This window comes from Ptiloglossa arizonensis, chromosome 8, assembly GCF_051014685.1.
Source record: "Ptiloglossa arizonensis isolate GNS036 chromosome 8, iyPtiAriz1_principal, whole genome shotgun sequence".
Classification (NCBI taxonomy): Eukaryota; Metazoa; Arthropoda; class Insecta; order Hymenoptera; family Colletidae; genus Ptiloglossa; species Ptiloglossa arizonensis.
Genome location: NC_135055.1, coordinates 14,400,682 through 14,424,165, shown reverse-complemented (window position 1 = coordinate 14,424,165; position 23,484 = coordinate 14,400,682). Strand labels below are relative to the sequence as shown.

The following is a 23,484-nucleotide window of genomic DNA, read 5'->3' as shown; positions in this document are numbered from 1 at the left end:
GTAACTTTACTAAACTTTTCAATAATTATAAATATTCGAACACTTTTACTTCTCAACCTTAGTTTCATGTTTGGGGAAACTCTGTTTCAGGACTGAAGGTTTACAAATTGAAAGAAATATCCACAGTTAAGAAATGATTGTAGCAATGAAAAATATATTCTACCTATAATCTTTTTCGACCCATTATTAAATACCTATGGTAACAAACGCGAGCAGATGATCTTCTTCGATCGCTGTATTATAATTGTTAAAAACACGAATCTCGTACACTAGGGGTATTCTTTATCGAAAGATTTTCGAATGAAAATCAATCTGGAGGAACGCTCGAAGATCGGTGCAGGTTTCCAACGTTTCGATGCAACCCAGGGTAAAAATGACGGCTCGAGCGTCGAACCTAAAGAACCACAAATGGTCGAGTGAAATTCTTCAATGAAAGTCGTTCGATCGGTATCCGGTGCAGCGAGTGGAGACAGCGGTAATGGTAGTGATAGATGTGACACGGGTATACGCTGTCCGACATAAAGACGATGATAGTGGCTGAACGTCCACGTGCATCGAGAAGGATGTCACACCTGTTGGAAGCAGGTTGTAGCCTGGTATCGAAAAAACCAGCGGCCGACAGAAACAACATTGCTGTGCCAGTGAAATCGATGAATAAAAGCGACCCTGCCCGCTACGAGTCACCTTACCGCGATTCAATTTAGAAAAATGATCAGCTTCGGGAAATCGAACAACCTCCATCCACTAATAGAGATTTTAATTGGATCGAGTCGTTCGTGGCTCAATTGCAGTCTCAACGCGATCGATTGCGTTCGACGTTTCTAGAATGCACAAATGGATGTTTTACTCTGCTCGTTGGAGAAAGCAGGGGTGGAATTGATACAGTGGGTTTTAATTCGAAGAAAATTGGAAGATGAGTGAAAGAGAACAGAGACGTTTGCATAGATGATGAAATTATTTCGAAAATTAAGTAGGGTTGTAAATAATGCAATAATTGTTATTTGGAAGAAAATTGGAAGATTGTAATTGGGTTGAAGTAAATAAAATGTTTTGAAATTCATTTGAAAATTTTCAGAGGATAAGATTCAGAAGGTAAGAATACGTCACAAGTATTTGCAATATTGATATTGATTTTCAAAGGTAGTATAATTCGCATTGATGAAAAATATAAATTTTCAAAAAACCTTCGATAATTGACTGCCGAATAAAATTTGCGTGTAATTTGAAAAATGGTGTTCTCACGACGGTCGAGTTTCTTATCGATCTGTCTGAAATTCACTTATCGTATTGTGCTTCTTAACGACGGAAATCGTATACCTATAAACTTTTTTGTATCGATGTCAGAGGGATTCCTTTTGAATTACACTGCTTCTAAATAGTCTATTACCCCCAATCGAGGATAATTATTAAAGGGGAGTTAGACGTTACACCGTAACTAAAGAAGAGAAGATAAAGTCTAGAAGGAGATGGAAAATTTGCTTGAGTGGCACAAGCAAGAAATTATGCACTAACGATGTTTTAAAGAGGGGCCATGTGTATTGCTCTAAGTGCTCTCGCACACAGCTCGAGTCATTCTAATTCTTATCTTGCCAACCTTAATGCGTTCTCCAGAACGGCTGTCACGGTTAAAAACGAAATAATTGCCTATTAATACGCAAACAGCTTGCAAACGTACGGACGAAAACATTCCAACTCGGGACAAGCGTATTACGCGGACATCCAAGGACTGGTAACGGCAAAGATAAAAATGAAAAAGAAAAATAATTGCGAATGTAGAAATGAGGAATGACTGCAAAAAGGGTGTAATAAATTTCGAGCTTTGCATTATTACGCAATCGAGGGCAAGAAGCTGAAAATACAAACGTCCCGACCTTTGTCGAGTGTAAGTATCTGGAAGCGGAAGCTTAATTTTAAAAAACCTTTAAAATTGCATTAAGATGTCTGCTTACTTTGGTGGTTAAGCAAAAATCTATTCGTGTTCTTGGATCGTTTTAAAAATTCAGGTCTCGTAAATATTCTCCTGAAAATACTGCGGTCAGGTTCGAAAAATCTGCAGCTTCGAACTCAATATTGTTCGCTGTAACTTTCAAGTTTTTTGCATCGAAAGAATATTTTTCAAGAGGTGGAATATCTTGGGATACAATAGACAGGCTTGAAATTTGATACACGGGTTAAGTAAATGTTGACATCTTTGAAAGTTTCTCTCGATGCTTGTAAAGCATACAATTATGATCAAAAAATTGCTATTTTAGATGTATGTCAATTCTTAAATTTGTATATTTCTTCTACGTTAAACGACTTCTACTTCGACAAACTCGACTATTTACACTCGACGAAATACTCATAACGTAACAAAACATTGACAAAGACAAATGCAATATTTACGTTACAAATATTCGTCAATTCCTTTTACCAAAAAAAATCAAATAATTTCCATACTCAAAAGAATCTATTGCTTCAATCATTTCGATTATTTACCCTCGAAAAGTATAATACTTACAGTACCTAACGAGACATTCAACTTTCGCAAATTCAATAATTCCCTCCTCTAAAAAATCCAATCCCTCCCCAAAACCAAATTCTACGATCTCGAAATCGAATCGAACCCTTTTAATAATTGATCAAAAATGATTTTCGCCTACTTTTCGCAGATCGTTCAACTCGATGTTGGACGGTGTGTCCTCCCTCTCCATGCCGCTGTCCACTTCCTCCTCTTCGGCGGCGACATCCTCAACTTGGACCTTAGCCGCCTCGTCTTTTTTCTCGCGATTGAGCGTCGTCGTCGGCGTCGCCGACGCGTCCTGGCGTACTTTGATCCACTTCAACATCTCGTTCGGCCCGTGACTCGTTTCATTCTAATCCCGATCTCTCGGGATCGTTACATCCGGATGCAAACGAGGGCGCGACTCGTCCCCGGTGATGATCTCTCATCGCGTCGTGGACGCGATAACGATCGCGCGGAACGATTTCGAGGTGTTTCCAAAGTTGAGGAACTCGAGTCGCGTTGAGCGATCCTGTAATTCGGGGCACACACCATCCGTGCCCCCTGACACCGAGATAAGAGCAAGCTTCGAGGAGACCGACATGTCTCCGACTGGTTCCAGAATAAATACAAATTTTCACTCGGCCAATCCTTCGAGCGCGGAGATAGTCCCGGTTGGATGTTTACCGTGTCCACAGACACGATTCGTTACCTGCTCTCCGGGCGCTTAATCTCGTCGCTGCACTTGACGATCCGACGCGTCGCTTTGCCTTTTGTTCCGTGTCGATCGCCCCACCCACCCCTTTTTCCGGGCTGATAACGCGGCTTGGTAATTTCCTCTGTTTACACCGACATTCCTTCGCGCGGTTCGTCCGTTTCCGAGTACAGTGAACGAGGAAATTGGTGGTTGCGTTGTCTTCGACGGTGTGTTTCCCAGGGTCGTTGAACTCGAGAGGATTTCGAAGAACGAGCGACAAATGGGCCCGATGAAACCGGGGGAAATCACGTTGTCCTCGATGTAAATTGTATTTTGCGAGATCGAAGGTTTGCAACGTGAGAGGCTTGGGCGATGCAAGGTTTCGAAGAACGAGCGAAAAATGGGCCCGATGAACCGGGGGAACTCGCGTTGTCCTCGATGTAAATTGTATTTTGCAAAAACGAAGGTTTACGATGTGAGAAGCTTCAACGATGTATAGTTTTAGAGAACGAGCGAAAAATGGGCCCGATGAACCGGGGGAAATTCACGGTCCGTTCTTGACGTAATTGATTTAGTTGGATCGAAAGTTTACGACTCGAGAAGTCTCGCCGAGGCAAAACTTCGTTGACTTTCACGGAGGAAAACGAAATGGGCCCGATGAATCGGGAAGTTCGCGTTGTCTTCGACGGAAACTGTATTTCGCAGAATGGACGGTGTACAGATTGAGAGGTCTGGGTGGGTTTTTACGGAAGTGCGAGAAACGGGCCCGATGAACGGGGAAATGGGCCCGTCGGACGGAGAAATTCGCGTTGGCTTCGACGAAGTGCGATACTTGACGGGATCGTGAGGCTCGAGAGGCTTCGGTGGCTTTCACGGAAGACCAACTGAGAAATGGGCCCGACGAACAGGGAGATTCGCGTTGCCTTCGACGAAGTATTCTGCGCGATCGATGGTGCACGGGCGCCGAGAGAGTGAGAGAGAGAGAGAGAGAGGCTTCGACGACACGAGGCTTCGGTGGCTTTCACGGAAGGAAAGGCGAGAAACGGGCCCGATGGACGGGAAACAGGTGGCTGGGCCTTGAAAGGGCCCCTGGCGGATGATCCCTCGCGAAGACCAAAGGAGGAATCATATCCAGCAATTGCATGCCGGATGTGCCGAGAGAACCCGTTGCCAGACGAGTCGTAGACTCGATTAAAAACATAAACTCGTTTGGCGAGTGAAGTCGCCTCTTCGATCTACGAAGTCGCCGCTCGTTTCGTGAGTCCGGTACAAATGGGCTCGTTCCAACCCTCGTCGTCGTATTTGATAAATATTTCGAGTTGCTCGCGCGAAATTTACACGACAGGGGACGACACTACGGAGTCGATTTCACGGACGATCGTCGTACGTAGACGCGCTCGTGGAACGCAATCCGAAGCGTGACCAGAAACCTCGGTTTCCTGAACGACGCTGAATCCTCTCATCCGTACGTTAACGACTCGATGCATCTTTCCCTCGACTTCGTTCCACTTCGTCGTGCCACGTGCTTCGCTCGTTTCCCTTAAAATCCCACCGTGACGACGTTTCGTACGAAGATCCGCTGATTTCTCGGCCAATTTGTACACGGTGATTCAACGCGACCCGTGAAGTTCCTTTAAACTCACTTCACTTTGTTCCGTCCGTCAGAATTAGAATCGAGCGTCTCTTTAACTCCGCAACGTCTATTTCTGATCCTCGTTCGCACGGTTTTCACCACGATTCTCCGGAACGATTTAAAACCCAGTCGGGTCGCTTTCCTCGCCGATGAGAGCGACTGTGTCTTCTCTCACTGTGCACCGCGATGAATGTATCGACGAACCGGACGAAACTTCACTCCACTTTGTCCCGCGCGGACACAATAAATAATGTCCAACTCGACTCGATAAACGTTCCTCGTTGTCGATACGAGTACCGATCGTTTTCCCGAAGGATCACCGAAAGGGAACGGCGCCGTTGAAAGCACCAGTGAACTTCTAGGACGCTCCACTTTTATCGACTGTACGCGCGGATCGGTCCTACGACTCGCGATCGCCACGCTGTTTCGGGAACTCGTCCGTTCCCCGCGCACAAACGGGGGTGACACTGTTCGATACGGTCGGGAGGGGTTGGTTGGCCACCCGACCAGGCGAAAAGTTTCAATCGCGACGCAAGAACGTGGAGAACGAGCACGGGACTACCTGCACGCGGCACCGTGCGCTCGTACCTGAAAGCAACGGCTCGCACGATGCTGAAGAACATCCCCCACCCTTCGCTCGGTCTCTCTTCCTCTTCTTTCTCTCCGATGGGGCCGCACCACGCTCCCCCCTCTTTCCCCTACCGCTGCTACGAGGCCCTCCATAGACCCGAGAAGCCAATGACGTCACCTGGTTAGCTGTCCTACGTTCACCAACCTGGCCGACCGCCGGCCCAACCAGGACCGTACGCTTAGGGCTCCACCACGACCTCTTTTTCCGCGAGATTTCCATTCTGGACGATGCGTGGCATCTTATAGTAAAAGATTTTTTCTTCGAAACAAATTTTCATCGTGGACGAAGCGTATAGTTTTATAGGAAGAGTTTCTTTCTTGTAAAAAATTTTCATCGTGGATAAAGTCTATAATTTTATAGTAAGAATATTTTTCTTGCGAAAAGTTTTTATCGTGAACGAAATGTATAGTTTTATAGTAAGAGTTCTTTTTTCTGCAAAAGGTTTTCATCATGGACGAAGTGTTACCAATGATTTAACTTTGGTTAGGAAGTGTGAACACATTTATTTTATATACTTGATACAATTATCTTGAATATCTACCAATAATTTAGCAAACAATGAATATCTTATCGATTCTATTTCTGAAGTTTTAGGATTATTTTTTCAGTAGATTTCCGTAGCATTCTATTCCCTCCAAAATATTATTTGAAAACGAAACGAATGTATCTTTTGAATTTATTTATAGTTGGAGGCATGTCTTCTCTAGATTGAAAAATTTTTTAGCGATCTTCAAATGCACGAACCTTTTTGTGACAGACAAATTATATTCAAAGCTCGTATTCAGCAACCATCGAAAGCCAGGAAATATGAAAGGGAGTGTGGGTGCAGGTGCTCCGAAGAAAGTTAAATTAGGGGATGGTTTCTGACATATAGTTAGGGTCGAGGGAATTTTCAACGAATACGTGAAACGTGCAAAAATGACCGCAATAAAACCAGATGTAATTATTTACACACAAAACTTGAAACTCGTGGCAATTTTATTTTTCAAAGCGAAGGATAAACACTTCTAAGCTTGGCACTAGACGAAAGTTGCTGTTAAAACGAAATCATAACGGTACGATATAAATTATTGGTAAATAAAAATTGAAGTGATATCGATCCGCTTTTTCTATAATTTTATTTAAAAAATTTTCAATTACATTTAATTGGCAGATACTCGACTTCCTAGTGGCAAGTTTCTTTCTGTTTTTATCGAAGTAATACCAACGTGTCCGTTACAAATTGCTTTAACCTGAAAATAAGTCTTCTACGCAAATTTTCACCGATTAACCATATATCTAATCCTTTACCACCCAGGAAGCGAACCAGTGAATTTTTTCAAATACTTGGCGCGGTTAACTCGAGCGATTGCATGATCAGAGAAAGTTCTAATTATCCGGACAGTCTTATCAACGTACATGAAACGTGCTGCCAGAATGTCTTATCATCGCGTACAACGACGTGTACAAAAAATAAACAACCCAAATTCCCAACAAATAATAAGGAAGAAGTAACTCTCTTTTTCAAAGAATTAGACTTCCTCGAATCTTTAAAAAAATTAATTTCTCCGATAACAATAATTCTCAACGAAAAGGAAGCCCACAATTGTTTTTCAATTATTCACGAGTCATGAAACACGTTTAATATGGTACAACTTTATAAGTAATATTCCTATAATAATTTTATAACTTGTATTCAACGTATACAAACTATACAGACTGTCTAATGTACCAACTTTAGTACTTGTACAAGTTTCCCATGATTTTGTAACTTCCAACCAGGTATAGCCATAACGGAATCACGATGCAAAAAGAAAACCGATTTTCCTGTTTGGTCAGTAATCGGTTGCACAAGAAACGCAACTCTATTCGAGACTCTGGACTCCTGCTGAGCTAGGAGTCTCAACTGAAACTGTTTGCCTTCTGGAAACACTGGAATGGCTCAGAATACAATTATTATTCTTTTCGTCGAACAAATTCGCAAGCATTTGGTAAATCGAGTAACGATTCAAGCAGCCAAAAGTAATCTAGCAAAGTAATCGAGTAAATCTCGTATACGTCAAGTATCAAAGTGTCCAACTTTGCCCGGAAGGTATGGTCGATAATAGTCGATGACCAGTTTTTCCAAGTTATTTATTGTTTAATCGAGAAGGTTCGCTCTCTAAAGCAACCGAAGTCTATTGTTGTTAGCGAAGAAAGTTCAGTTGCACGAACGGTGGAACTCTCTACGCCCCTGGGGCCCAGCGCTTCTCGCGTAGAACTATGGGAGTCACAAGGAACGGTTCTGTGTGGTCGTGAAGGTGTACGTGAATCGCCCGAGAATATGAGAGATCCGTACTACGAGGACTGGGACAAAGCCAGTTCTACATATCCAGGCTGGCGTACAAGACACGATTCGGTCCTGTGTCAGCGACGTAAGAGGAAGCAGAGCCTACGCGAGAGCTCGACACGAAAAAGCATGGAGGACGGAAAAAGTAGCCGCAGCTACGGCTGTGTATACCTGAACCGTGCATCATGGACGAGGGATGATACCTCGAATCGCTGGGAGAGAAATTTTATGCCTTCTGATCTCTCTCTGGAGAGAGAGAGAGAGAAAGAGAGAGAGAGCTTCCAGCATTTGTTGGTCTTGAAAATCTTGGCTCTAGGAAATTTTATTTTACCGGTTCGACCGGTACTTCGAATACTGAATTTGTATATACGTGTGTACAGGTCTCAGAGATGACAATTCTTTGGATGCTGAAACTAGAAATCTAGATATCTAGAGCTGTAAATTTGAATCTTGGATAGTGGAGTATTTTCTGTTGGGGTTTTATTTTATTACATCCGATTGTTACTTTAGATTATTATCAGAGTTATAAATTCTTTGGATCTGTACTGGAATACTTTTTGGCAGACTATTATTTTATTTCAACCGATTGTTAGTTTGGATATTGAGGTTAGAAATCTTAGGTAAGGGAACTGACAATTCTTTGGATGATGAATCCAGAAATCTACATATCAGACCTGATAGGTTTTCGAATCAGGTATTGAAATACTTCTTGTTGGATTTTTATTTTATTTTGTTTGTTACTTTGAATACTAAAGTTAGAAATCTTGGTATCAGAGTTGACAATTCTTTGAATTTTGGGTATTGAAGTACTGTTTGTTGAATTTTCTAGGTTACAGATCTTTCTTGCATAAATTGTTTAGAAAGAGAACGCGAAACAAATACGGACATTCTATTTTGTTTACTACAGTTTCCACTACGATAACTGCTCCTCCTACGTATAGTTCCAATGATGTAATCTTACGTTTTGCAAACGAGTTTCGCCCCAATGTTCCGATTTAAATATTTTACAATGGGACACTATCCTCTCAGCGCTGTTCGTTTCTCGTTATTACTTAATAGCGAGACGTGGGTGCTCGCGTAAGTCAAGCAGCACTTGGTAAGCGTAGGTTTCGTAGTATTTCCTCCTTCCTAAATAAAATGGAATACTAAACGAAGTCTCCGCGCCGTACGCCGTTGCATGAATATTTAAATGGAAACGATCGTCCTACGCCTGCGTTTCAATTCTTGGGGTTCGACGAGCACGAACTTCGGAATCGATATTCATCTTCGTCGATAGCTTTGGAAAGTTTTGAAACGATTCCGATACCCAAAAAACAACAAAATAGTATCAAACTCGTCGGAGAAATTTCCAAATCAAAGAAAATAAAAAGGATCGAGAAAGAACAAAATCAGAAAAATGTAACTTCAATTTTTAGTAAGTTTTTTTTAATGTCTTTTACTCTCCTTTACTTGATATATTATTATTATTATATATTAATTTTTGATCAACAATATTTCTCTTGTACTATTCGGTAACATCTATTCAAAGAAAAATTAAAAGCTAATAATATCTATTCAAACAAAATTTTTAAACTGATGATATCTATTTTACAGACGATGATTCTCGTTCTATGAAGTGTAAAAATAGGTGTACATCTCAGAAAATTACTGCTTTGAATTTTGTCAAAGATTTCGATTCACTCCGTTGCGACTTCCGTTGTGCAACGATGTTTTATCAATTAACTGACGAAACACAAGGACCCTTCGACTTTGGATCGAAGGAAAAACAATATTAGAATAATATTATTAAACAATATAGAAGATCGAAAGATCGCTGTACATCGCGGAACCTTGCAAAACAACGCCAGATTGGCAAAAAGATTGCGCGATAACAATGGCGAAAGCTTCTCAACGAGATCGATGTTCTACGCCAATGGAGGTGCAAGTTCAAGGGAATCATTCTAAACGCCTGGAAACGAACTTCGATGGAGTCCAGCGCCGATGCAACCGCAACGATACCGCAAATCGTACTCTTGGCAGTGGGTAAAATGAGAACAAATTCCGTTGACTCGTGTGTTACGTGCGGGACAGTTGTCCAGCGGGATAACTGTTCATCTAGCGACCACGGACCAGGTCCCTGATAATGTCCCCTAATTGTCCAAACGAGCAGCCATTATCGTTGTCCCCGTGGACTTAACTGTAATTCGGTGTACGAAAAATTAAACGTACTTAACCATCGAGGACATCGAACGCGCGAACGATTACAACGAAGACTACATCTAATAACGAAAGATTGGCAAGAAAGTTTGCTTCCAAAGTGGATTATGATTGCACGTTCAAACCGACCGTGGTTACAAATCCGATTAGGGTGAATTACAATTCCACGAGCTTGATAGGAACCGTTTGAATTGCAACCAAAGACACACGAACGCTTCTAAAGCATCCAGGTGATTGATACGAATGAAAAGAATCTCAACAGGTGGTCGAATGCACGCGATTCAGCCTTTAGCTACTATTCGAGCATAATTGAAAGGATTGGAATCGTTGGTACTGTGGAAAACTTTTATTTGTTCGAACGAATAGTTTGCACGTTCGAGGAAATTTTGTATTGTGACTAGGAAAATAAGCCGAGTGTCTGAAGAGTAGGGGAGGGTAGCATGAACGGAGTATGGGTGTTTCTATTGCATTGTAGTATATCGTTAAATCTTCTACCTGGTTTATCGATACAATAAGTACACCTGTTACACTACTTACGCATAAGATTCAGGTTGTATTTCTGGTTGAGGATGCATCTATTGTATTGGTATACCAGGTACAAGGTGTAATGGTAAACCTAAGTACAATTTAATAGAAACACTCGTTGTTTCTCGTACTTTGATTATACTACCTTCTCTCACTCCTTGCACATAGGATTCTTCAAATTATTTTTCCAGCTACATTTATTGTGACGGTAAATTCAATTTTCTTGTTAGGTCGTTACGTCTCGGATGATATTCAATTTTGCTCGGAAGAAAATATAGCAATTTCGTTTTCGTCAAGTCACCCTGAAGAATCGGTAATTATGTACCGTACTCTGTGATCTATTTTTAAAATCATCTCGCGATCTTCTGAATTCTTACACGTAACTTCACAGATTCGTTACTCGAATTTGTGGCCAATATAGATTTTCTCGTATTAGAGAAATAACGTTAAATCGACGTCGAAGAACGAAAGATCTGTATTCGAGAATTTCCAACTAACCTAGGACGGAGTGACTCGAATTCTACCGCCATTATTTCAGTTCAGTGCGGGAACAGGCCGCGGTTTAATATCGCTGAAGAATCATTTATTACGCAAAAATGTCTGTACTCCGAAAGGATGAAAATTGAAGTGCGTGAGGTCCGAGGGTCGTAAAGTCGAGGCAATCGCCTACGGCACGTGGTAAAGGGTCGTCTCGCTTCGTTCTAACGCACAAGTCCGACCCTATGAATACGTTCGCGGTGAATCACCGAGGGTATCTCTGGTCGAGTCGAATTCTTCGACGGTACACGTACCCCTTCTCTGGAATCCGGGACTACTTCCTCTTCCCAGAAGAAACTTTCAAATTTGACACGTGCCCAGCGAGGAACGACAGGTATGCGTTCTTAACAAATTTACGAACCACGAAATATGAATATTCATACACCTCCCTCGTTAATTTTCTTTTTGTCCGGTGACACTATTTTTGCTACCGACACAGTATTATTTTATACATACATCTCCCTCGTTAATTTTCGTTTTATCCAATGACACTATTTTTGCCATTGACACAGTATTATTTTATACATGCCTCCTCGTTCATTTCTTTTTATTCAATGACACTATTTTTACTAGTGACATAGTATTTATTTTATATATGCCTTTCTTCTCGTTCATTTTTTATTTTATCCAATGACACTATTTTTGCTACTGATATATGATTCTATAATAAATTGTTTTAGACTCGTAACACGTTTGTATTTATTACAAAGTTTAATATGTTACGGGGTAAAATTGAACTAAACCCATTGATGGTCCATAGGAGTAACTTGGTGCAATACTTATGTGTAAGTATATTATTGTATACTATTGTGTTTTCTTTGGAAGAAATTACAACGATTAGGTACCTCTGTACAGTTTACATTTCTTTTTTTTAAGTATAACGATGAGGTATCACTTTATAATTTATATTTTCCTAGAAACTGTAACTATTAGGTAACACTTTGTAGTTCTTCTTTTAAATTTCAACGATTAGGTATCACTTTATAGTTTATATATATTTTTTAAATTCCAACGATTGAGTAACATTTTATAATTTATACTCGCTTGAAACTCGCAACGATTAACTGTCACTTTGTAGATAATACTTTTTCAGAAATAACAATTCGTTCCTTCCGTAGATCGTCTCAAACGAGACAGTAAATTGCTCGTATGGACCAAGAATAGATCCAACGTAGTTTCTTTTTATTGCACAGTTAAATTAATGTCGACGATTGTTAAATACTCTTCGTGCTGCTGCACGTGCAATATAAACGTGGATGAATTTTTAATTTCACGCGGATGGAAACATCGTTGATAATAAGAATGGAACGATTAATGACCCTTTTGTCATACGAAGCGACATCTTATTTTTCATACTATTGTGTAACGCAACGCCATTCTGGTATTCTCTTGTATCTTCAGCAGTACCGCGTACAATGGGGCTCGTGTTTTAGAACAGTACGCGAACTGACTTTTCAGTGGTTCTCAAACCACTTACTTCAACTGGACTACTCGCAACAACAACAACAATAAAAAAGAAGTAGAAGAAACAGAGCACGAAACAATAATAAATCATCGTCGAAGAAATTTCGACTCTCGATAAACTCTAAATTAAAAAATAACATCGAACTCTTTATCAAAACTTCGAATTATTCACCGTTAATAATTCTTAATTGAAACTATTTCTCAATGGTAAGTATTTCCTGAGAAATATTGCATTTCGAACACCGTTCTACCGCGATAGTAACTTTTCCGTGATTCTCGATTTTGTTGATTTCTCGCTCGTGCTCGACGGTTCGTTCGAAATACTCGAACAAACGTGATCAATGTTCGTTTTCAACGCGTCCCGAAGAAAGAAGATAATTTCAAGCGAATCGAGTCTCGCGATAAAGAAACGCGCGAGTCCTTCGAGCCGCGAGGCTCCTCTGCAGATGCGAACTCCGCTCGAAACACGGTACCCTTTGCCTGCGGCAATTAACTCTCGAGATTGCTAATTAACCCCGTGAGAACACCAGGGAGGATCCTACGCGTTTTCTACCTACTTCTCCCGCTAGCTTCGGATGTGCCGCGTTTCCGTTGCGTTTCGTTTCTTTACGAAGGAGAGAACTGCACCGCGGAGGAGAACTGCATCGAGGTCCTAGCAGACACTTACTACAATGAACCGACAACAAACCTGGAGGAGTACTTTCTGTTCCCTCGACCAATCGGGGAACACCTTCGAATGTGTGTCTCGGGGGAGAAAGGTTTTGCTATACGAGCAGTCCGTTACACTCGTTGCTTTTATCGATGTTCGATTGCAACCGACGCGAATGGAAGCGATTCGATAGTATGCAAATTATGATCGCCGGCAGAAACAACTTTTGTCGCAGTCTGTTAATTCTAACTCGTTGCCGGTTCTGGGTACGGAGAGAATACGAGGGACCTTTTGTATTGTTCGTACGTCGATTTGTGTGCATCTGAATTGAATACTACGATGTTCGAAAATTACATTTTCAGAGGTTCGAAAGTGCAGCTTCTTACACTCGTTCGAATGGAAGGTATTAAAATTTGAAGTTCGAAAATTACATTTTGAGATGTTTGAAAGTATAATTGTACTCGTTAAAATGGAAGGTACAGGGTACTTTTTTTTTAAAGTTTAGAGTATTCTTGATCGTGTGCAGTTCTGTGCACTTTTACGTATAGTTTTGAGATTATTTGGAAACGGACAATTTTGAATTGGAGCGTTCTCCAAATTGTGTTCTATGTATTTTGCATGTATTATGTAGTTTCGAGAGTATTTGGAAATTATTCATTCTGGACTTGTATTGTTTTTTCACTCGATTCGAGTAGTGTACCAGAGGAGTATTGCCGGTATTATTAACGAAGAACTAGTACCAGTAACAAAATTCTAATACACGCAAAAGTGTACGAAGTTAACAATACAAACATACTATATCGATATAAAAAAGCTGGTAGAATTGAATCGGTAAAATTACTTTTATACGCTATAAATGCATGTTCCAAACAAAAAAGAATATATTCGCTACAAATATATCTCCGACAAATAATTCTGATTAAAAAAAAATTTAATAAAATCCCATTCTTACCAAAAATCCCTCCCATTTAAAAGTTTCAAAATAAAATACACTCAAAGTATTAGAAAATATATTATTTCCTGATAACAATTACAATCAATAACAAACGAAATTTCAGAATGTTTTCGATCGTGTAGTTAAAAACCACTTAAAATGTCAAATCGCTATCAAGGGCAATTTGAACCTCGTAATCGTTCCATGCTTCCAAAGCAGAACCCGAACGACGAACACTCTGTGGACGTTTTAACAACGTGTGAACGTGTACACATTGCCTCCGGAGGCAACTTTTGTTTCAAGAGATGTTGCACGGTTGGTCCACAAACCCCTTTGATGATTTATCGAACAAGGTACCACTATTTTATAGCGTGGAAGCTATATTTACCCTCTCGCAATAAAAAGGCGAAGGTACTCCTCGTTTTTCTTTTCTTTTTGTTTTTTTTTTCTTCTTCTTCTTTCTCAGATTAGATTACCTCGGGGAGATTAGTGCTGTAACATGAAGTGGACACGGTACGCGAGAACCGTAAAGTAATCTTCATTCGTCTTAAGTTTTCAAGCGCCTAGACGCTTTTATCTCGAGTGTTCCGGTCCCCTTTGGGCCGCGGCGTTTTCATTATCGTCGTGGGATTTTTTAAATGGCCGGGGACCACTCGTAAGAATCGCGCGATGGAAATCACTCGATACAACACCCTCCCATGCGAAAACCACTCAAGGTTGTTCGCTTTTGTTGGTAAATCATTGGTGCTCATCGATACGTAAAGATGTCAAGGAACTTTTTAAACGTTGTTTCTGACTGTTCGAGGCGCCAGGAATTTGGTAACCAGTCCCACGTTTGGGCCCGAACGCTTCGAAACAAACGAAACGTTTGTTTATCTTACCGACAAGTGCTCGAAATCGAGCTAACGACACTTGGGTTCCAAGAGCTGTAATAACAGACGCGATGTTTCTGGTTTTTTTTTCAAACTGTGACGAGTCAAGTGCAAGGAACTCACCCTCTGACGTTCCACCCCTCTGAAACCATCTTGGAAATTATGGAAGGTACGAGGACATTTTTTAGGACGAACCTTCGATGGTATTCGATGAGAAAAGAACACGAGTACATTCAACTAATAATCCAAAGTCCATCTTCGTTTCTATACACACCTACTTTGAAAAATATTCTACATTCAATATTCCTTATTCTGATCCAATAAATACAAGATATCTACTTTAGATCTCGATACAGTAAAAAATCTCCCAAACGACCAAAAGCATCAAAAACATTCCGATGAAAGAATTGCCTCTCACAGAGTTCGTCTTTGCGATATATCAATTATTTTTCCACCCTCCGTACCGGATAACATTCGTAAAAGAATTTCTTCGATGCCACCATTCGTTCGTGGAAGATTCCAGCCTGTCGAGGCAAATTAGACACCCAGTGTGTACCTCGTCGCGTTATAATTTCCCTACGCAATTCCCATTCGTTAATTACGAAAGAAAATAAATAACAGTGGCTCGTTCGCCACCGGTAAACAAAGATTCAAGCTTCCACCTCTAATATAAATTCTAGGCATCTACGTGCCACAAATCATACGCATACCGACGCGGCTTCGTCTCATTACACATGCAACGGAGTGAAGCAAGCCACGTCCGCGTACGGCTATTTTTTTCATGCACAATTTGTCCGTTTCGTCGCGTGTTTTAGTAAATAATATCCGGCGATGGAATGGCTCGCTGTAACCCCCTCCGTTCACACCGTCTCTCGTCGCGCATATTTAGCCATTCCGGTGATGCCGGTCTTAATGAGATTCGCGTTCTTTTCCCTCCTCTTTTTTCTTTTTTTTTTCTCTCTCTCTCTCTCTTCTCCTCGATCTATCTCGCTTACCTTGAGGGCGCAGAAGATGCAGGATTCCCGCATGCAGGCGTGTCCTGAAAGCTCCCTGAAGCTCCGCCGGAAGATGTCGAGATGCCATAACACCTGAAACGCGAGAAAATGAATTTTTAGCCGGCCACAAAGTGGAATCTGCAGGGTGAACGTGAATTCGAGGGGTGACGTCTCTGTGGCAACGATAAGGACCATCGTTGCGTGAATTTCATTTCGTATCGAAACGGAGAGTATTTTTATCCATGAAGTTGTTTCACGAATTAAGGTAAAGGTCTCCGTTACCCTACTTGTAAGAATTTATTATAATTATCTACAGATAGTGACTTTTCACTGAGAGTAAATACGGATCACTGTAATTATCAAAATCTTCAGTTTTCCAAGTAACACAATTTCGAAGTGTTTGACTGCTTGTATAGAGAAATTTCACATTTCGTCTTTATTATTATTTTTTGTTTATTCGTTACGTGCATATTTTTTCTTTAATTTATATTTCGTAAATTACAGTTTAATATATATTCTTAAGTAGCTTAAGAAACTTATTATTTTAAGTGTATGTGTTTCGTAATATTCACATAATAGAGCAATTATCATTATGCATGTAAATATTTTATTATCGGCGATTTTGGCAAGTTTGTAAGAAATTTTGTAATGTTTTGCGAATATCGAGTTGCACTTCGAAAATACTGTACTCTGATGGATTATACAGTATTATGGACGGCTGGATTATTTCCTGGTACACGTGAACAGTAAAGTGCAACGAAGTGCACGATGCACTTGCTTGTTCTAGCATTGCTTTCCCTCGGTAGAGTCGGTTGACCCTGAATAGAAATAGGTGAAATATATACTTCGTGTAACTGAATATGTAACCGCAGATACATCACTGCTAAATTAAATTCTTACGAAACTGTACACTGTATAATCAATTGTGTAAGAGATTGTTGGCTAATATAGATTCAATTGTTTTCTGGTTTTGGAAATTTCGATAAACTTTTCTGTTGTTTGTCGGAAGACACTTCTGTGGATCGAAGATGAAAGTCATTACGATTCGAAAGAACGAATATTCGAATCAATTGAAAGTCAAAATCGATTAAAAATTGTATTTTAATAACACAGAGTCGAGTGTGTTATGTACTGAATAGAGCCCAGGCTCTATTTCTAAAATTAATAATTTTAATATTGTACGATAGCAGTTCAATAATGTTCTATTCGTGTTTGCGTTTTCACATTTTCTTGTTAGGTAAGGATAGAATAACCCCGTTTAGCGCTCTAAATTTAAAGAAAATATCCCGAGCGTTAACCGTGTTTTTACTGTATAATAATATAACGTAATATCGACTTTATTACACGATGAATAGAATAGATAACGTCAAATGTACAATCGGAACCAACATCCACAGAAATGTACCCCAGACAATGATAAATGATCGAGATTCGTTATTAACTGCTTTTACAAAACACTTTAAATTAATTTCAGTGCAAATCCTAACTCGAAAAAAATAACTAATGTAACTGTAAAACCAATGTTCCGGTTGATAAATAAATCCTTTGAATTTACATTTTTTATACTTGGCAAAATTGTCACTATAGTATTAAACTGTACCAGAAATTGAAAAAAATCACGAACCACCGGTTCAGAGACGTGATTGTCAAATTATCAAATATTACACGTGTATAGATGTTACATAAAAAATTCTATCAAATTGCAAATACTCTGTGAGTGTATCACAAAGAAAATCATTACTGAATCTTGATATCAGTGCAGAGATCACCGTCAAAAAGGAATTTCTTTGCATCAACTTATTATTTATTATTTTCATATTCTCACGCGAATCCTATTATATTCATTATCAACTGCTTTCACATTATATCTCACATCAACTATTTCCATGTTGTATCTCTCATCAACTATTTCCACATTACATCTCGTATCAACTATTTCCACATTACATCTCGTATCAACTATTTCCACATTACATCTCGTATCAACTATTTCCACATTACATCTCGTATCAACCATTTCTACGTTAAATCTCGTATCAACTATTTCCACGTTACATCTCATATTGATCATTTTCACATGATATCTCGTATCAACTATTTCTACGTTACATCTCGTATCAACTATTTCCACGTTACATCTCATATCGATCATTTTCACACGATATCTCGCATCAACTATTTCCCTATCGTATCTCGCATCGACTATTTCCCTATTACATCTCATATGCTCTGTTCCGAAGCAAGGTGCATCGAATAATAAAATGAAGAACCGTATCGCAACAAGGTCTACCCCGAACTTCCTAATTTCCCAGTCTGGCGTTGTTTCGTTTTGTCGTAACGACGCCATTACCGCCGCGCGTTAATTAGCAATAAATCCAGACTCTTCCCATCGGCGTGTCGGACGAAGAAAGAATACGGTGCGTGGGTGTGTGCACGCAATATGAGGAAGTATGTAAATGCGACAGAGCCCTGCGTGGAACGAGCCTCCAACCACGCACGATAGTAGTCCACCGTATCGTGAGCACATTATTATTCCGAGGGAAAGTAAATCACAATTTCCGCGGCCGTGTCCTGTCGCATAGCGGAACATTATTTTCACCTTCCCGGCGTCACGGGCTGAATATCCGGTATTCCGAAAAATCGCAACGAGATTTCACGAGAAAACATGCAACGGTGGACGTACACGAACGTCACCGAAGATTTCTAATCGTTTATCGACAACCACGTGGTACGATAATCCCTCGACGAAACGAGAAAAAAAAAACAGAGAATAAATGGTAATAATGAGCCATCGTCAAACCAGTTTGTCGACTTTCGAAGAAATTACATTTCATTTATTAATGCAATTAAGATAATTGCAGAACTCGAAATCGCAATACGGCGAGTTTTATCGCGATAAAGAGATCTGATTTAATTAGCCCTAATGGCAAAATGTATTTTCGCCTCGAAGAAGAAACAGGAGACCGGAACGCTTTGGAGCAGTTTTTCACAAGAGACTTTTGTGGGTTAGGTTGAATCGTATCGCCGCCGATTTCTTTCAGTATTAATTTATACGAAATAAATTGAACGGAGTGGCCACGACTTGTAAATTAATAACATTTTTTTTGTTTATTCGTTGGAAACATTTCGGGTGGTTCGTTATCTAATTGAACAGGTTGAAAAATGGGCTTTAAATATTTATTAAAAAATGAATCAACTTCGCGCTGTCACGACCAATCAATTTAAGAGAGGGAATTAATTTGTCGGTTAAGCTACTGTTACTCGAGTGATCTTCCATCGAAGTGTTTTTAGTGATTTATTTCGTAATTCAGTAATTAGTGTTCAACGAATGAAAATGTATCATGAGATATCAGGGAAGAAAATGATGCTCGTATGGGAGAACAGTTGTATTGTACATCTGGAAGAAAAATTGAACATTTTCTGTGAAAATATACGATATAAAATATACGAATTTAACAAATAATGTACACTCGATCGTTACGCTCGGATCAGTTCGTCGGTATGATTAATGACGACGTATTGTAAACCGTTAAAAAGAATCAAAATCGTGTGATTGAAATATTATATAATAATAGACAGTAATGGAAGAAATAATGACGATGGATGCATTTTGTTCGTTCTGGTGTACTTATTATGGGAATCGTGGTGATTCTTTTTTTTTCTTGTTTAGAAATTGTTTTTATCGTAAAAGGAAGATCGAGAAACTAGGTGCACACATGCGGGAAAGCGTTTTCATTGAATAGACGTGTTTTGAAAGACTCGTGGGATCCAACAAGTGAACAGGGTCCTTCGAGCAGGAGCGTGTCAATATGGCTCCCAGGTAAGGGCGTTCCACAATACGCGAGGGACAAGTGCACGCCTCGATTATTACGTGCACTTCCCCTCGGCGCATAAAACAAAACATGCATTCGAGTTTTCGACAGCGAAAGTAGATATACGAGCCACTCGAATACCTTTTACCATGAATATTCGCTTGTAAACAATCGATCAATTTTACAGTTTCTTTCGTCACGAACTAGACCGATCAAAAATACTTTCCATTTTTAGAAAATTTTTCGAAAGAACGATATTCGTCTGTGCATTAATTTAAATAACATAATTTGATCGTCTGTAGCTCAATGGATTAAATTTGTGTATCATTATTTACGCGTTTTCTACGATAAAAATACGTCCATAAATATCTGAATTCCTGTTAAAAAGTATGTTTTTCGTATTGAAAGATAACACGAAGATAACGTTAATTGTACAAAACGTTGCATTTATCGAGTGTACACTTGTTAGACAGGGACTTCGGTAGTTTTATAGAAATTGCATTCGTATAACGCTTCAGAATTCCAACGACGCTCTAAATACCTAATTATTGTTGCATGACTCCCAAGCCCACGTTTAGATCTCCTCTGTGGAATACACTAGCATTTAAACTCTTCATTCACGAACACTTCCAGGTGTCTTGCTTAATGGGGTTTTATTCTACCTGTTACTTTAAGCAGATTTCTCTTAAATTTATCTTATATAAAATAATTAGAGACTTTTTCTTTCGTCTTGCTCTTCTGAGAATGCAGCCTCGTTTGTCCGATCTCATTGAGCAATACAGTAGAGTCGAGACGATCGTTTAATAATACCACGTTCCGATTACGAGGTTGTACGATCCTCCTTGCATATAAAAAATCTAAAAACGTATCCTATATATACACATTGTAAATATCCAAACTTGAAAAATAATAAACGAAAAAATAGCTACAAACGAACAAAATTAATGAAAAAATTCTCCCAATACGATTTTTCAAGTTTAAGAAGGTCCATACAACCTAAAAGACAATTAACTCGATTTTACCATGCTGCTCGATAAACTACCGAACGAAACAATAATTATACACAAAGTGTCTCTTTTATCACGCTACCGTTATATTCCACCTGAAACGCACCGACCCTGTGCATAATAAATTTTCAGAAATATTTCATCCACTTTTCAAACTTTACCAATCCCGCAACAACGATAAAATGCAAAATCAACGTATCACCGTATAATAATACGCAACCGCCATAATTGCGTTTGCTCCCATGGATATCTACTTGAAATGACAATTACGATAAATTAACTATCTCCGATATTCACACGCGATCGGGTCTTTTTTTTCCCGGAGAAAAAAAGAATGGAATAAAAAAAAAATAAAAATAAATGCCGTAAACCGAGCGATTTCACCACGAGAGCGACACGTTTCCCACCGCGATCGCGCTAATTTGCATGCGTAAGCAACAGCTTCGTGCGATTTCCATTCGCGCACGGTCGATCGGTTCATTATACCGGATTAACCGCGAACTGGTCGAAACTGAGGGCCTGTCGCGCTAGGAAATGCGTTTCATCCCGCCGAAATGTCGCAATTCCGTTCTAGAAACGGTTCATTCACAATCCGCGCGGCGGAAGGTGGCGGGAAAAACGAGAGAAAAACGGATCGCGCCTCGCTGCATTCCACCCAAGTTTCTTGCGAGTTAATGAACACACCGGTGGCTGCAGTTATTATCGATAAACTGCGTAAACATCGACCGTTGCTCCCGAGCCTGAAACGTTCGCCACCAAGGGAGGGTAACTCGTTAAATGCGTGCCAACTTTGTTCTCTTTCTTCCGTTTCGCGGGTCGTTCACACTGTGACAATATTATTTGGGTCGTTGTATACTTGTAAATAGAGAGTACTATCGAAATTGTTGGATAAGAATACGTCAAGATACAAATTTTATATCGTTTAATTTGTAAACATAATCATTGGATAAGAATTCGCCAAGATACAAATTTTGTATCGTTTAATTTGCAAGCATAATCATTGGATAATCATTCGTCAAGATACAAATTTTATATCGATTAATTTGCAAGCACTGGATTTACTACGATGTTATTTGGGTTGAGAAAAAATGATTGGTCGTAGTAAACTTGCGGGCGGAGAGTATTTTGTTTAGTATTGTGTTTCATAGAGCGAAATGTTGAATAATCGTTTGCTAAGATATGACAGTGTACGAACTTGCGAAAGTATGACAAGTGTTACTGGAACGATGTGAAAGATATTATTCGATGCGTTGGAACGATTTACGATTGTTTTGAAATCTTTAATTATCGAGTTTTATGTTAGGGTTGATTCATTGGGTTCGTTAGATTTATTATGCTTGTTTGCGATAGTGAATTATGTCTCGATCAGTGTTGAATTAAATGGCGGTTCAAAGTTCCAAGACGAAGAATTCAAAAAGAAAGCATCGGAGATCCTAGACTTACTGCAAAACCTGACACTAGACCTGGACACGAGGACGATTAGTGCGAGGTATAGCAAACGAGGTGTATTTCATGCCCTTCAAAAACAATCACAACTTCTAAATCTCACTCGACAGGGTGGAGTTGAGAAAGACATTTCTCAACCCCACAATTCCATCATCGTTAACCACCACGACTGCTACCACATGATGGCATGTAATCTCGTTAAAGGCAATGTACGACATGCAACCTTACCACGTTGTGAGAAACACGTTTGTTGATGTTTGAGAAGGTTAGAATCTATTAGAATCATCGTTTTTTCAGTTGCTTAATTTTATCACCGGATACTCTAATTAACAAACTTGAAATAAATTCATCAGAGTTGTCAGTTTCATTGCACTGGTTCTCTACTTCTTGATACTGTTCATTGTAAACGTGCAATAACGACGTATTACGATGCGATGTTGCAATCAAATTACCAACCTAAGACTTAAATACGAAGAGTTCAATGGAGGAAGAGGCTTCAGACTTTGAATGACTCATAACACAAACCATAGTAACTATGTACACCCTTTCTCTCTTAAAAATAATCGACGTGTATTTTTTACCACGAGAACTAAGTTTGTCGATGTTTGACTACGTTGGAATTTAATAGAAACTCCATCTACTCGATTGCTCGTATTAATTATCGAATATTCTAGCAAATTTCGAATAAATTCATCAAAGTTGTCAGTTTCAATGGCTTCCTACCTCTCGATACCGATCATAGTAAACACAAAGATGTCGCAACCAAATCACCAGCTTAAGACTGAAACATGAAATATTTACTACAAAGAGAGACTTTTTGATCTTCAACGACTAATAATACGAACCTCGGCAAACATACTACTCCATAATCGACACGCCTCCTAACACGTTACAAAAATCAAGTTTGTCAATGTTTGGGTACGTCACAATCGAATACAAACTCTACCTACTCAACTACTCGTTATAATTACCGAATACTCCAACAAACTTCAAATAAACCGATCAAAGTCGTCGGTTTCAATGGCTACCTATCTCCCCCTACCGATCATAGTAAACACAAAGATGTCGCAATCCCATCACGAGCCAACGACTCAAACATAGAGTATTCCATAGAAAAATTGACTTCAAACCTTCAACGACTAGTAACCCAAACCTGGGACCAAGTGGTACCCCCGTCTATCTCATAAACAATCGCAACCCCAGTCTTCAAATCTCACCGCGACGTCACCGAACCGGTAATCCTATCGTCAGAAACGAAATCCGTGTAAACGGGGGGTTCCTTCGTGATTACGAGGT

General features: G+C 39.7%; 1 protein-coding gene across 4 annotated transcripts in view; it reads right to left on the bottom strand.

Moving 5' to 3' along the window:
- Window positions 1–23,484, bottom strand: part of Ec (ubiquitin specific peptidase echinus) — a 161,879-nt gene that overhangs the window by 26,368 nt on the left and 112,027 nt on the right. For 3 of the 4 annotated variants that reach the window (XM_076319245.1, XM_076319247.1, XM_076319244.1), the window contains one exon: window positions 15,924–16,016. In XM_076319245.1, the coding sequence (XP_076175360.1) occupies window positions 15,924–16,016 (93 nt within the window). Of the gene's footprint in view, window positions 1–2,642; window positions 5,300–15,923; window positions 16,017–23,484 lie in introns of those variants that run through there. The other variant, XM_076319246.1, reaches the window with a different exon arrangement.